The sequence below is a fragment of the Petaurus breviceps genome, unplaced genomic scaffold (assembly GCF_028583685.1).
Source record: "Petaurus breviceps papuanus isolate PSGF00001 unplaced genomic scaffold, PetGlider_PUasm1.0 129, whole genome shotgun sequence".
Classification (NCBI taxonomy): Eukaryota; Metazoa; Chordata; class Mammalia; order Diprotodontia; family Petauridae; genus Petaurus; species Petaurus breviceps.
Genome location: NW_027185665.1, coordinates 11,937,276 through 11,954,039, shown reverse-complemented (window position 1 = coordinate 11,954,039; position 16,764 = coordinate 11,937,276). Strand labels below are relative to the sequence as shown.

The window sequence follows — 16,764 nt, the reverse complement described above, 5'->3', positions numbered from 1 at the left end:
TAGTCTGCAGACATGAGTTTTAGCTGAATCAATTCACAACTAATCAATTCATCCAAAACTGAACAAAAATAAGAGGATGAGGGCAGCTAGGGGGTGCCATAGTGCACAGAGTACCAAGCCTGGACTCAGAAAGACTCATCTTCTTTAGTTCAAATGTGGCCTCAGACACATACTAACTGAGCGACCTCAAGCAAATTATGCAACCCTGTTTGCCTCAGTTTTCTCATCTGTCAAATGAGCTGAAGAAGAAAATAGAAAACCACAAGGAAACCCCAAATGGGGTCACAAAGAGTCAGACAGAACTGGAAATTACTGAATAAAAACATGTAAGCCCAGTCACAGGGCCTTTTCTTTATGAGCCCGTGCTATCAGATTGTAGCTACATACATCCTAATCCTAATATTGTCTCTGTTCTTATAACATCTTGTTTCTTTAGCTTTCAAATGTGTAACTCTGGAAAGAGAAAATTGAGTGAACTTTGGCAGGTTTTGAGAAGAGTCTGCTGAAAACCAATGTTTGCCAATTGAATTCTCTACTGCAGAGTATTTCTTTGATAGCATGCTCTTAAAAGTTTCCACCCAGTTAAACTTTCATTACTGTTTTAACTGTGTTGTGACTCTTGAAGGTAAAAATGTCTCCTTATATCTAACTGCTCAATATCATTGGTGTCCTAAGCCAACAGTGATCTAATGTCTTCAGTTTCTACTGGTCTATCCTAATCTAATATACAAGACTAAGTTTTTGTAATACATCAAGTTCCAGATTGACTTCAAAGATATTTAGAGAAGTTATCCATCAATTAATATTTATGAAAGATAGTGCTATGGTTTTATCTAGGAGCAAAAAACAAAAAACAAAAAAAACAAAGAAGCACAATTCTTTCAGAGAAGGATAAATACAGGGGGATACTTTGAGATTCAGTTAGTGAGGATGTCTGCAGATCTGGAAGTTTCTTGAGATGGTAGAGGACTGTGTCCAATGACTCTCATATTTTCTTTAGCAAAGACTCTAAGTATAGAACCTAAAAGACTTCTAAACATGCCACCTGGTGTAAATGGCATCAAGTCCATGTTTAGGGAATGATTTATAGTCTCTATGAGCATCAGTATCTGTTTCTTAATCTGAGCATTAGATCCCCCTTCAAAACAACAAAGCATCTCATCAGAACACATTTCAACCTATTTTGTTCTACCATATTGAAGGGAGTTTCCAGACCAGACATCTTTAATGAACCATTTGGTAAATGCTGAATAACTCAACATGTTGAACAGCAAAGCATTGTACCAGGTCCTTCCCCTCTGCCTTTTTTCAGTTAAAACTGACATTTAAGGAGTGCTATTAAAGATAAGGCCAGATAGGTATTGATATTCCCCTCCCTACCAAACACACACATACACACACAATATAACTAATTCTACCATCTCTTATCTATTTAAATTTCTTTGGATCAGGGTAGACAAATGGTAGGGTGAATTTAGAGTTTGAAATATAGTCTAATTCAGGGGTGGGGAGCTTGCAGTTTCAAGGCCACGTGTGGCCCTCTAGATCCTCGCTTGGGGTCCTTTGACTGAATCCAAACTTCACAGAACAAATCCCCTTAATAAAAAGATTTGATCTGTAAAACTTGGACTCAGTCAAAAGGCCATGTACAAGGACCTAGAAAGCCACATGTGGCAGAGAGGTCACAGGTTCCCCATCCCTGGAATTAAAAATACATTCATCTTATATTCAACGGCATCACACTACTTGCTTCTATAGATTAGAAAATAGATTAAATGTTTGCCCTTTAGAAGTCTGGAAGATAATCAGGCAGGGAAAACACATTGTCTTGTTATGGTTTTTAATGCCCTTATCATGCCATTATATTTGCATTTTATTCCTTGAAGGAAAATATTCCCAAGTCTTTTGAGATCTAGCAGTATAAAGGAGTGAAATCATACTTGGCCCTCTAGATTCTCAACCTTCCACAGATGAGAAGCTAATAGATTTTTATAAGCATGAGTACAAACTTTAACCACATGTTAAGTAACACTCATCACCTCTATAGGGAACATCATGACCTCAAAAATCATATTACATTACTAGGACTTGAGAGCCTTTAGTAAAATTATGCCTTTAATATTTACTTTAATGTCAACAAGATGTTATAAAAGAATTAGTAAAGGATTAATAATTAAACATAATAAGAAATTAATGAGTGAAAGTCAGGTCAAATATAGATTAGCTGATAGGTTAGTTCATATTCAGGAAGAATAGTGGAGAAGAATGGAGAGGCAGCTAGTTGGCATGGTGCATAAAATGCAGACTATTTTAGGAAGACCTGAATTTAGATACTAAATGATCAATGTGACTTTGGGAAAATAACTTAATTTTTTTCAGCCTTAGTTTCATCATCTGTGAAATGGGGAAGATAATAGTATCTAATTCACAAATTTCTTTTTTTGTAAATATGCATTTATAGCATACATATATGCCCATGTGTACATACATATACACCCATACATATAAACACATATATGTTTGGGGCTGTGGGTAGGGGAAAAATGGGGAGAAAATATGTAACTCAAAATCTGGCAGAAATGAATGATGTAAATCAGAAGTTAATGAAGCATTTGCAAAAAGAAAAAGAAAGGGCAGTTGGAATAACTTTTAAGAAGCCAGGATTATGTTCACACCACAATGAGGCATCAGAGTAGAACTTTGTGGACTGTGAAGAATCCAATTTGTTGGTGACCCAAAGGTGATAAAGAGGCGAATGGTAAGGACAAATAAGCTACAGTATATTCTAATGATGGCCTAAGTAAAAGAGGTGGCATAAAAGTTACCATATAAAAAATACATGTGTAGACGAGGCATAGTCTACTACTGGTTCACTTACCCCCTCCTATACCCATGCTGGCAGGTCTGAGGTTACCAGAAAGGGGTCACCACCATTACTAGCTACTTTTTACTTTTAGGAGCTTCGTGCGATGGGATAGAGGTAATATAATATATAATATAATGAATATAATATAGCTACTGACCCCCCACTGATGTTTCTAATTTACATTAAATTAGTCACTGTGATACCATTAAACTTTTTTTAAGACTGGAAAAAAAATAAACACCTATATGCACATACTTGTGTTTATATATAGTTTGGCAAACCCCAAAGTTCTGGTTATTATTTTGTGCTGTTGATGGAAAAAAAAAAGTATCAGTGATTTACATATTTGAAAATGCTTTTGTGTCATATTGTAGTGCCAATGCAATATTCACAGCACCCAAGATCACTATAAATATACCTGCATAGTGCTCAATTTCAAAATATAAGAGACTCTCCATATATAGAACAGAACCAAAACATTTATTCAGACACCAGAAAACCAAATCCCAAAACCAGTAAGCCAATTCCATCATAATAGCAAAGAAGTTAATAAGCCACAACAGCACAGAGAGCCTCAGCATCCTTCAGCCTTCCCACAAACCAACATTTACGCACAAGCCTGACTGACTCCCGGGGACACATCCTCTCCCCCTCCCAGTCTAGCTATCTCTGGCTCCCAGTTTCCTGTGGGCTCTGTTCCACCCTTCAGCAAACTCTTACCCCCACAGGCTCCATGTGAGTACGTTCAGCCTATTAGAGGGCAGAGTTTATTTTCAAAGCAGGGAAGGTCTTCAAATTCCTTAAGGTTTATTAAGGAGAAGGGAAGACCTTCAAATCCCCATTACCATTACACATACTTCCTCTTCTTCTCACCATATGACTAAATTTAAAGCCATGTCATAATGGTGTGGGGAGCTGCTTTTGAACTCAGGAACATCTGAGTTCAAGTCCTGCCCTTCAGAATTTACTGACTCCAAGACTCTGACAAGTCCCATACACCCTAAGTGGTCTAGATAACTATGAATAATAGAAATTAGAGGAAAATTATCAACCTGCTTTGGTAGAGGAAGTTTTCTGATTGATTATTTCTCTGTGCCTATGAACTATTGCATCAAGATCCTATTCTATCTTCCAAATTGGGAAGAAATAGTTAAGTTTAAAGTGGAATATTCTCATATTCTACTTTGTTGTATTAGTGTTAGAATTTTGATGTACTTATACTTGGTAAAGGGAACCATATTTCCATTTGCTCTAATGACTTCTGTGTCATTTTTGAAAAATGGAAGTCATTTCCAACCCCAAATTATTTCATATTAAATAAGAAACTATTAGAAGCCTACTGGGTACCAGGTACTATATAGTCACTGTAATACCAAGATAAAAATGAAAACACTTACTGCCCTAAAGGAGCTTGCATTCTATATTTCTATAGGATTTCAGGCTCTGTTCACAAAGTGACATCATCATTTAATTAATCCTGAGAGTTAATTCGATATTCTCCAAAGAGGTTTGTTTGTTTTTTTAGTGGGGGGGGGGGGGTTCAGGTTTTTTAGACAAGTCCATATTTGTAAGATTCACTTTAAATACTTTCTTCTTAGTTCCACCTCTACATAGAATTTGATGGACTTCAGTGCTGACCAGTCTGTTTCCCTGTTCCTGGGTATAGAACCACATTTCCAGGTTTTGGCCATACAACTACTATTCCAGCATCATAATGCGGCATTGTCAAAGATGCATTGCTTTCCTTTAGTCATTTCAGTCCTGCCCAACTCTTCATGATCGCAATTGGGGTTTTCTTGACAAAGATACTTAAGTCGTTTGCCATTTCCTTCTTCTGCTCCTTTAAGAGATGAAGAACTGAGGCAAGCAAGGTTAAGTGACTTGCCCTGGGTCACACAGCTAGGATGCATACAGAAGTATTATTAGAGCTATGACAGCCACAAAAGCACCACCTTGGGGATGTGGTGGGGTGGAAGGCGAATGTTAAATGTGGAATGACAAAAGGAATAAACAAAGTGTCTCTTTTCCCTACTCAGCAAAAAACGTTCCCTGAGAGCAAGGGGGACATCAAACTGTGTAATGGAAACAATGGGGCTTGCTCAAATATATTTGAAGGTTAGAATGTCAAAGTAGTTTTTATTTAAAAAAATATTATATATAAGAACAGAGAGTAGGGGAATTAAAAAGTAATTGAGTTTTGATTCAATTAGAATCTTAATCATTTGGAACAATAAGTTTGGATTCTTTTAAAAATCATTTTTCCCTTTTGTCTTAGTATCATGTGAGTTACTGAAAAGTGTCAAGAATGACAGTTGGTAGTGACAGACTAAATGTAGTTTTTAAAGAGCTGCTGTGTTGCTACAGGCCAGTATGTGTCTCTGGCATCCTGCCTTATGTACACTCAACTAAAAATATGACATACGTGGCATTTCTGAGTAGTTTCCTTGCCCTATTTTCGAGAGAAAATATCTGACACTGAATGGATTAAGTACTGGGGATGGGGGGAGCATGTGGTTTGCAAAATGTAAAATACTCTCTAATTTAGTTTTTACCAACTTTTTCAAGTATAAAGATCCTTTGTAGTATCAAAAAATGAAATCTGCCATTTAGGGAAGTATCAGCTTTTCATTTTAGAACTTGAAATGAGAAATAGGAGATGTGAACAGTATCAAAAGAAACTAATATAAAATGTGTAGGATGTAACTGAGGAATTATGTTGTCTATGAATTTGCTATTTAGCTATTACTGAGAAGATCTGGTATTATATGTTTGTTTATATATTTACTGGCTAACAATAGGATTCTGATGCAATTATAGTTTAATGATTGAGACATTGACATGTTAGATGTAGAAAGACACTAGGTTTCTATTACATTTGCTTCCTCTAGTCCCCTAAGGAAGCTGTATTACTAGGAGAAAATGGGGGGAGGGGAAAAATGTAAAAGGAGGTGAGTAAAGATGAAAGGAAGGCTTACAAGTTCTTTAAAAAGAAGAGGAAAAAAAGATAAATTTCCCCCTGAATAATTGAGAAGTTGACTGTAAGTATGCTACTAAAAACTAGCTTATCTCTCTGGCACACTTCCTTAATTACAAACCATTAAAAATATGAGCTGTGTTTCTTAAAATTTCTCCTTTCCCCATTTTAGGAGAGAAAAAGGAATTGTATTAACAGAATTTAGCAACATGGGTGACCATTAGAATGAAATATTCCATCATAAAAGCATGCAGATCTTGAGGTGCTCAGCATTGTAAATGAAGCAAAGAAACCTCCCAAATGTTTTCATTTCTTTCCATTGGAAGGTTATCAGCTGAAAGCTGTAATTAAATGGCAGTATTTGGTGTCACATTAGGCACATTCTTGATGAACGATTTCAGGGACTCCCTGGATGGATTACTTTTCCTCTAAAAGGGAAAAGAAATGAACAGATGTAGTTACTTTTTATTTCTTCGGGGGACCTTTGAAGTGCACCTGAATTAAGTGCATAATTATAATTAGATTACTAATGCATCCCTGTCTTTCCAAAGGATTCTATGTTTTTCCACTTCGCTAGTAATCATTCTCTACTTGTTTTTTTGTTTGTTTCTTTGTTTTATTTTTTTCCTTTCAGTGCCCAGTGCTGCACCTCAGAACATCTCCTTGGAAGTGGTTAATTCAAGGGTAAGTGTATCAATTGTCTATTCACCTTTTCATTCATTCCCTGTTCATTTATAAGTCAATTCACCAGCTATAGAAATAACACTTTTTGTCATAAAAAGGAGTCCCTCAATTTTATTGGCATTCATCTTATTGGGTAAAGCTGTTTTTCCATGTGTAAAAAATTCTTTAGTAAAAAAATGCTATTGTAGCCAACATCCCTCATTTGTTTAAGATTGAGTGACTTGAACAACAAATGTGCAACTACGTTTTTTTTTTCCTAGTATAGTTAGCTTGCTTAGCATGAATTACAAAGTGTCAAAGTTAAAATGAATTCCATCTATTCTGGTTGTTCATGGGAATTTTATACTAATGGAGTCCTAGAAATTGCTGTGGGGTATTTAAATGCATAAGTACCCAGTGTATGTATGGAGAGGAGGGGAAGGGAGTTGATTTTTTTTTTAGTGGGCAATCTACTGACTCCAAATGCCCCAATATCCTACATTTTAATGCGTCAAATATTTAAGTAAAACCTTTTTTATTTTTATTTATTTTTAGTAAATAGTACATTTTTTTCCAATTACACATAAAGATAGTTTCAACCTTCAGTTTTATAAGATTTTGAATTCCAAATTTTTCTCCCTCTGTCCTATCCCCCTCCTCAAGACAGCAAGCAATCTGACATGTTATATATGTGCAAACATATTAAACCTATTGACATATTAGTCACGTTGTGAAAGAAGAAGCGGAATAAAAGGAAAAAGCCATGAAAAAAACAAAAATACAGTGAAACGAGTATGCTTCAGTCTGCATTCAGACTCCATCGTTCTTTCTCTGGATGTAGATATTATTTTCCATCATAAGTCTTTTGGAATTTTCCTTGATCATTGTTTACTGAGAAGAACTAAGTTAATCATAGCTGATCATCATGCAAAGTTGCTGTTACTGTGTACAATGTTTACCTGTTCTCACTTCACTCTTCACTCAGCATCAGTTCATGTAAGTCCTTCCGGGTTTTTCTAAAATCTGCCTACTCATCATTTCTTATAGCACAATAATATTCCATTATATTCGCATACCACAACTTATTCAGCCATTCCCTAATTGATGGTATTCCCTCAATTTCCAATCTTTGCTAACAAAAAAGAGCTGCTATAAATATTTGATACATGTAGGTCCTTTTCCCACTTTTATGATCTCTTTGGGATACAGACCTAGTAGTGATATTGCTGGGTAAAAGTTTTATGCAGTTTTATTGCCATTTGGGCATAGTTCCAGCTTGCTCTCCAGAATGATTAGATTAGTTCACAACTCCACCAACAATGCATTAGTGTATAAGACTTCTTTTTTGAAGACATATAAATGCTTTTGCTCAGGATTATTGCCCTAAGCAAAGTCCTATAAAGTTGAGGGGGAGGGGGAAACTGTCTAAAGGATTGTGAATAGAATGACTAAAGCCATTATAACCAATAGAATTTAATTCCATAAAACTTTAGAACTAGAATGGTGGTTTCAAAAAGCCTTAGAGGTATTGTGCTCTAATGCGCTTCTTTTGTTTTTGGAGAATCTAAGGCCCCAAAGGACAAATGACCTGCAATAAACCAGAATGAGATTTCAGGTCTTTTGATTCCCATACTACTACTATTAAATAGTTATTGCCATTGTACATGAATTCATTCATACTGACACTTATGGATGAAGCAAGCTATATTATATATACATATATGTGTGTGTATATATTATATATGCATAAAGATGAATTATCTCCATTAAACCACTAATCTTTTGAAATAGCTAAGTATTATTATCTTTATTCGGAGATATTGAGTTTCCTTTGATAGTTCTTACCATGTTACATGTGGTAACATTTATAAAGTTATTCAGCTAATACTAAATTAACCAATCAATAAAACTTCATTAAATACCTTTTTATGTACCAGACACTATCCTAAGTACAAAAAAGAAAATAATCATTGCTCTCAAGAAGCTTACATTATACTGGGAAACATACATTTTCACAGGAATCAAAAACAGTTTACATCCAAAAAGATTATCCAGAGATTGGGGTAGAGGTGGAGGAATAACCAGGGAAATCAGGAAAATCTTTAAAAACATAACAGTTGACCTGAATCTCAAGAGAAGGTAGGGGTTCCCAAAGGGAGTGGTAGGGAGAGAAAATATTATAGACGTGGTAGGGGAGTGGGAGAGGGAAGCCTGTAAAAATGTATGGAAAAAATAGAATTCAATCCGAAGATTGTACAAGGGACTAAATCTGAATCAAGAGGAATTGTGAGCAGGAATGTCTGAGTAGACATTCATACACCATCCCACCAAGGGGTGTTTTGGGAAAAGTTTAGCAACTGGCTCTGCAGAAAATCAATAAATAAACATCCAACATAGTTTTAAGTTTTATTTGCATGATTTATTTAAATTCCATTATTAACATTTTCTCCACCACTTTCCTGCATCTAGATAATGAACAAAGTGATAAATTTATACCTGATGAGTAATATTGGCCAACTCCTGAAGAATAAATGCTGCCACTGAAAATTTAACATTTGGCTCTTTTGAATCGGTTTGAGCTGGCTTTTGGAACTCCTACTCCCATTCTTCCCAATAGCAATGAATATTGATTTGTTTATCATTTTCTGAATAAGAGGTCAAAGGTAGGGGATATAGCAGCAGGAGGGTTAGAGCAACTCATCAAGGTAGTGATAAGCATCCCATGCAGGGATGGATATGAAGATGAAGCCGTAGATGCCTCCAGCCGATACAGAGGGGTTCAGACTAGGTGTTAAATACTCAAACCTCAATATATAACTAGTATACTGACCCCAGTGCAAATCCCAGAGGGACAATGTCTATGGACATCTGAATATTCAATACCTTTAATGATTAGAAGCATTATATGTCAAGGCCATAATTAAGACATCGATCTAAAATGTTATTAAATTATATTAAAATATTGGGTCCACATGGACAAAAGAGATCAACAATCAATATTTAAAACCATTTCCTGTGGATAATCTTTATGTATGTTAGGCACCACTGTATCTAGTGTCCAGGCCTAAAGGCGGACCAGACAATCTTCAAGAAAGCATTAATTTCAAAGACAATGTTCTAGTTTCAACTGGCCACAAAGAAGCTGTATAATCTCAGTTGAATCAATCAAACTTCTTTAGATTCTAGACCACTCATATTTTAATATAGGGATTAAATATTACATTCTATAAAGTCCTGCCATAGTTCTTTGAGACACTATTTATTTCCATGTATTTTGAAGAACTAAATTGATGAAAGCAAATTCAAGGCACAAAACAATATTGTTTTTTGTTTGTTTTTGTTTTGTTTGGGGTGAAGCAGGACACAAAGAAGGGTGCCCTATTCATAGGAGTACTTGCTTTACATTGGCATTAAGCTATTTGCTGAAATAGTTACTCGGGTATGTGATAGCTGGATAAACCATCAAATGATCAGATAAGCTTAATCCATCAATTTGAGAAAATTCAAAAACATGAACAGAATCAAGTGTCTTTGTGTAGTTAGTTTTTTTGCATAAGTGCAAGGAATGTAGCCAAGTCCCCAAAGTTCCAAACTATCTTTTTATTGCCTTAGCTCAGATTTCTGTCTAGGGATATCAGTAACCATAATAAGCAAGTACTCCTAATGGCCCGCTATATAACAGAATTTGCTCAGACCTCATCCCACTGATAGTCTCATCTCTCCCAATTTTGTGTGACCCAAAAGAACCACTTATTCAAATGTTGATCAAATGAACTTTTTATTACAATGAAAATGAAATGAACAATGTTGACTTTAAAAATTCTGAAGGTCAGGTAACTCATTGTTCCTAGTCAGGTTTGAAATCTAATTTCTTCCCACAGTCTTCCTTCTCTGGGTTTTCCGAAAGACAGTATTTGTAAGGAATTGGCAATTAAGCATCTTGACCTCAAAAGCAACGAATGCTAGGTAGCATCTCTCTCTCTTCATAATGTTCACTCCCAAGTTCTCTGGCTATATAAGGATTGGTATTCTAACCCCTACAGGTACTACTTAGTGTGCACAAAAAATGATCTTGAACTGTGTGTCACAAGTGAAAAATTTAAGAAGCCCTACTCTGAAGGCCATGTGCTGCCCCAGCCTCATCTGCAGGACTCCAGAGTGTTCTTAAGCATCTTGTACTGATGATATAAAAATAATGCTTTTGGTTGTAAAGTAGAAATATTGCAATATAATCAATATTCATATGAATATTATTGTTCCAAAGAAAAATATATGTTTGAAGTCCAATATTCTAAATGGAATATGACTTTTTTTTTCCTTTAGGACATTAGCATTTTAAAGGCTTCCAGGATATTCCTGGTACTTAGGGTTTTTTATTTGTTTGTTTTGTTTTTAGAAGCTTCCACTATATTTTAAAAAATGTATTGATTTTACTTTCAGTGGAAAAATAATTATTTCATGTATAGTTAATGATGGAATAGAGAGGATAGAAGAAAAATAACTGAAAGAGGGATCTTAGTCTGACTGAAAAAGGCTCCTGAAGTAAAATGAGTTTTACACAGAGGTGGCCATTAGTTTATAAATAATTGTTCTGTGGATCAGTGATACCATACTCCCATATTATTATTTGTACAATCCAAAATATATAAAAGCATTTGGAAAGAGTCACAGAAAACTTGTAATAAGTTTAGAAGAAACTAACAGTGAAACTCCTAATACTGATCTTGAAGGAAATAAATCGAAACATTTGTTATAAGCTAACTATGACTTTATTTCATTTTGGGGCATAATTTAAATTCTTAGGTATGTCAATTTATATAGTACATTAATTAAACATAAATGTAATACACTTATTAATATTGTGTGCACCCCAAAACTGTGTGCAACAGAGATTCTTACCAAATAATACACAGAGGCTTCTCAAGGTAGGAAGCAGAAAAGAATGATTTATTATGATCTCAAGAAAGGGCAACTTCCCCTCTGACAAATAGTCAGGCAGGAGAAGCAGTTTACAAAAGGAAATGGAGAAGTTATAAAGCCCGAATGCTGAATTCTCCCCCACTTCCCTGCTGACCTTTTTCTTCCATTGGCTGGAAGTCAGGTGTACAATCTAAGCTCGGCTATCTACCTCAAGTACTGGAAAAAGGAAACAGTAGATCACCCAATGCACATTTGAGAAAGCACTTCTGTCCTTATTTGGTCTATCTAATGCTGAGGTGTCACTGAGGAGAGGGGTGACTCCCTAGCACTCTGAGTTTGTGTCCTTGTAAATTAGGTGATTTCCTGTGAAGGGGAACCCAGACCTGTTTCCCACAAAAAGCCTTAATATATTTTAGAGTATAGTCTGGTAAGTTTTACCTCTCTCACTCAATATTGTAACTGTAATATTTTCCTTTGTTCAGATCTGAATGTCCTTGGGGGGAAAAATTACCTGAGATCAGGAGACCTGAATTTTTTGTCCTAATTCTGACATGAGCTAGATGACTTTGGGCATGTCATTTGCCCTTTCTGTATCTCAGTTTGTTTCCTCATCTATAAATAGATGAAAAAATTTAGGAAGATATATTCCTGTTCTAAAGCTATATGATGCTAAACTCATCTTTTAAAAATATCATATTTTACAACCAGAGAAAATAAAGTAGTTTAGGACTTAGGCTGGTTTTTGTTCATTTATAATTAGCTGTATGTTAAATATGAAAATAAACCAAAATAAAACCCTGTGATATCATGTATTTTGCATGATCACAATAAAATATGCATCTCTGTCAGTATAGCACAAAAGTTTATGGTATGTATTTTTTTCTGAATTTTCCTAACACTGTAAAAAGGAGATTATCTACATAACTATAATAATGTTATATTGTCTTTTAAATTTTGTGTTTGTTTTCTTAATATCCAGTATCAAAGGCAATAAATGTCCATTAAAGTATCAGCACTGTGTAGCTTAAGAATAGGGGTTTTTAAGGTAGTTCCATTCAGTGAAGAAAATGGAAGTGGCTGATGGAGAAAAGAAAATCTTTATCTTGCCTATCTTTGAAAATGTAAGATATCTCAGATACATAGGAAATCAATACAAACACAAAACACTAAAAGTTATTCCCAAATTGTTAAGTGATTAAAGTACAGGGTCATAAATTCCTTAAAATAAATTCAAAGCATTAAGTAGTATTAAACATTTCTCAAATTAATAAGAGAACTTTTAATCAAAATAACTCTGTGGTTTCTTCTTATATGCAGAAAATTGGCAAAGTTGAAAAAAAGATGTAAAGATAAAAGTCGCAGGGATTGTAGAAAGACAGATTCACTGAGGATATAAATTGGAAAACACTTTGGAATTATATCACTAAACTATCCATTTAGTTTGACCTAACAATCCCACTGCTGGAAAAATGTGTTCTGAATAGATACATATACACACACATACATACATACACACATATACACATATGCATACATATGTATTGTATATATGTGTGTATTTATACATACACATATCCCAAGGAGAGAATTAAATATCCAATATGCCCCCAAATCATAATTTCACCACTTTTTTTATCATAGAAAAGAACTAGAAACAGAGCAGATGTGCATTGTTCAGATAATGGCTAAATAAATTACGGTACATTAATGCCTAGAATATAAATGAGCCAGAAATGTGGAGGGGAGGGAGAATTTGAATAGTATAAGAAGACACACGTAGGAATGCTTACATGAGCTAATGCAAAGTGAAGTAAGCACAACTAGGAAAACAACATATAATAAGGACAACAAAGTCAATGGAAAGAAAAAAAAAGAAATAGCTAGAAAAAAAATTTAAAACTGAACACTATGTCATTATAATGATCAGGCTTATCCCTGAAGGTAAAATATGAGGATGTGCCATTCTCATTTTGTTACACAGGCAGGGGAAATGTGGCTGTGGAACACTGCATATACTACCAGACTGGATTGATATGTTAATTAGAATTGCTAAATTACCTTTTTCCCCTCTATTTTTAAAATTATTTGTTATAAGGGATAACTCTCTGGGCATAAAGGAAAGGCATCAATATTTTAAAGACTAGAAGTGAATATTGACAAGAACATCTAAAAAGTTTCTCTCAATTCAGAGTTGCTAAAAATAATTTTGCATGCTTCAAAGTAGTAGTAGTAGCAGCAGCAGCAGCAACAGCAGCAGCAGTAGTAGTAGTAGTTGTGGTGGTGGTAATGGAAATAATAGTAGTAGTAGTACTAATATTAATAGTACTAGTAAGTAGTAGTAGTTTTATTGTCCCAAATGTTATCTCAAATGTCTATATATCAATTTCTAGGTGGATAATTAAAGTACATAAGAATTTATAAAATCATAGAATAATAAAGTAAGGAGTATTCTAAGATAATCCTTCCAAAATGTAAATAATCAAGATTTAATTCTCTAATTCAACAAATATTCATTAATTATATGTTCTGTGCAAAGCACTTTATGCTGTGGTAGATGAAGAAATTTGTTTCTTACCTTCAAGGAAAGTCATTAGAAAGAAATGGGCATAATTTTAGATCCAGAAAAAGGTCAGAATTCTCTCTCTCTCTCTCTCTCTCTCTCTCTCTCTCTCTCTCTCTCTCTCCCTTCCTCCCTCCCTCTCTCATACACACATACATATATACTATGCATATACATGTGTGTTGATAAATATGTTATTTATATACCTTTTATGTGATGTGTTTATACATACATGTATGTATATACCTGTATATACTATATGCACATATATACTATGCATGTGTGTATGTATAAATAGGCACACATACATACAGAGAGACCCATATTTTTAAGACCAAAGGTGAGATTGGTTTATGGATAAGTTACATAGCACTCTCAAAAACTGTTTGTTACTCTAAGGTTAAAAACTGATTAATGTCGTATAAATCCGCTAAACAAGATCTGGAAAATTGTAAATTCAGTTTACATTAGAATCCTAGAACTCAAGAATTTGAAGAGACTTGAGAAGTCAAAATATGTAAGCCTATAATGAATCTTCTCTACAACATCCCTCACCAGAGATAACCTAATTCATTTTATTCCATTTCTTATTGAGTTATTATTAGTAATATACTATAACTTAGCTCTCCTTGCATCTATTCATTGTCCTTTAATTCACTTAATATTTTGTGTCTTCAGACACAATGGTGTTCCATACTGCACAGACACAGATTGTTATTAGGAGAATATCTGACTTTAAAATTGCAATCTCTGCATGTGAGTCTGTGTGTGTGTGATGAGAGAGATCTCAATTTGAGATCATCACAAGTATTGTGCAATGTTGTAAACAATGTTTGTATTCTATTTTGGGGCTTACTTTGTTGCCCTACAAAAATGGGTGTTCAGGATAAGTGTACTAATAAAAAAAATAAGTAAACCTAATGGTCAGCCCACCAAATGGCTGCCTATCCAATCACATACCATCATTTTAGAAATATACATTATTTATCTACATTATTCTCCTGTTTGAACTGATTACCAAATCTGCTCTTTTTTGAATCGTTATAATTCTTGTTATGGAGACTTCTTTGCAGTAGTAAACAAAAAGTCATTTGTAAAAGAAAAAAAAAACCTAGAAAGCTCCTTTTATATAGGGGAGTAAATTTTCCATTTGGACTCTGAGCAGGGCAGCTTAATGACCCTAGCTAACACCTTCAGCAAGCATACACCTCTATTTTATGCTCCTCCTGCTAATGCTTATCAGACAATTGATATTTAGCTATATCGAGTAAGAAATTGTAGATTTTCTTTAAGTATGAATTTGTGATGTTTTGTTGACTAATTCTTTTTATGCAATGACAAAGCCATAATCACATGAGAATGTTGTGTCCATTATTTCTTTTGATCTTGTGTGATGATGTGATCAACTATAGAAAGTTTACTGCAGAAACCTTCCCTCTTTTCATATTCTTAGCACAGACAAGGATAATGATTGAACCAGTGATTTCAAAGGTACAGAGAACTCCCATATGTAAAAACTTCTCTCTGGTAATAAAGGTCAACAGATTCTTTGCATTCTGTAGCCTTAGAAAGTTTCCTAGGGCACTAAGATGGCAAGTAATTTGCCCAGGGTTGCAGTCAGGCTGTATCAGAGTTGAGATTTTAACCTAGGTTTTCCTGGCACTAATGCCAGCTATCCACTATAGCACACTACCTCCCATCCTTCTTCATGAATATCATCAACATATGACTAGATCATAGGTTTGTGTATAAGTTGTACCAAGTGTGCCTAGGCTAATGACTCTAAAAAATGAATGTTCAAATTAACTTTTAAATTAATTTATTTAACTTTCAAGTAATTTTGATATTGAATAACTTCTTTTAGTTTAAACAGAGTATATTATGCTTGTTTAATTGTTTAGTTTCAGTTTAATAAATCAAAATAATTTACTTTTGATTGTAAATTCACTAAATATTCTCTCCTGACCATAAACCATTATTATGAAGATTTTATAGAAACAGGAAAACAGATATAGAAATTGCTGATGTCTTCTTCCTTACTTTTGGCTTAGGGCATGGTAATAATATGACTTTTCCCATTCTTTTAGTATCTTCCTCTCTTTAAGATATCTTGCAAGTGTCTTCAGAATAGTTTTGCTTTGAGTGCAGACTTCCTTTGCAGATAGAAAAGCTCCACTTTTTTCTTTCTGATTTAATATTTACAAGGAATACTGGAATACGGAGGTGCTAGAAAAATAATGAAGATGAAGATAATAATAGTGAGGATTTATATATTTTAGGACTTTCAAAACATCATATATGTATATATAAACAGATACGTATGCATACTATATATATACATGTGTATATATGACATACATATATATCTGAGAGATTATGTGTACACATATATTGTAATCACTGAGGGAACTAGATATCTGTAGAAACTATTTCATTTTGTACTTGTTTTTTGTTGTCCTTTCACTTTTATCTGTAACAATTTGCTTTTTTTGTGGGAAATAAAACATCACATGGGAAAAAATGGAACATTCATTTTGTCACTCAACCCTCCAATCCTTCAAATATCTGAGGAAAACAATCACCCTGACTTCTATCTCTACATCAACTTATCATTTTCCAGGATATGCCTTCCTAGGATGGCATGGTCTGGAGTTCACCCAGGAATCTGGAACTGCTCTATTGTATGTATCACTCTCTGTCATAAAATCCAGCACTGACACTGGAAAATATGATCTCTCTCTCTCTGTCTCTCTCTCTCTCTGTCTCTGTCTCTCTGTCTCT

At 34.4% G+C, this 16,764-nt stretch overlaps 1 protein-coding gene across 1 annotated transcript in view; it reads left to right on the top strand.

Annotated features, from left to right (window-relative positions):
* The window catches only part of LOC138173606 (netrin receptor DCC), a 1,060,615-nt gene that overhangs the window by 679,034 nt on the left and 364,817 nt on the right, over positions 1-16,764 (top strand). Inside the window, exon 13 of the mRNA XM_069103651.1 lies at positions 6,475-6,524. Coding sequence (XP_068959752.1) covers positions 6,475-6,524 — 50 coding nt within the window. The remainder of the gene's footprint in view (positions 1-6,474; positions 6,525-16,764) is intronic.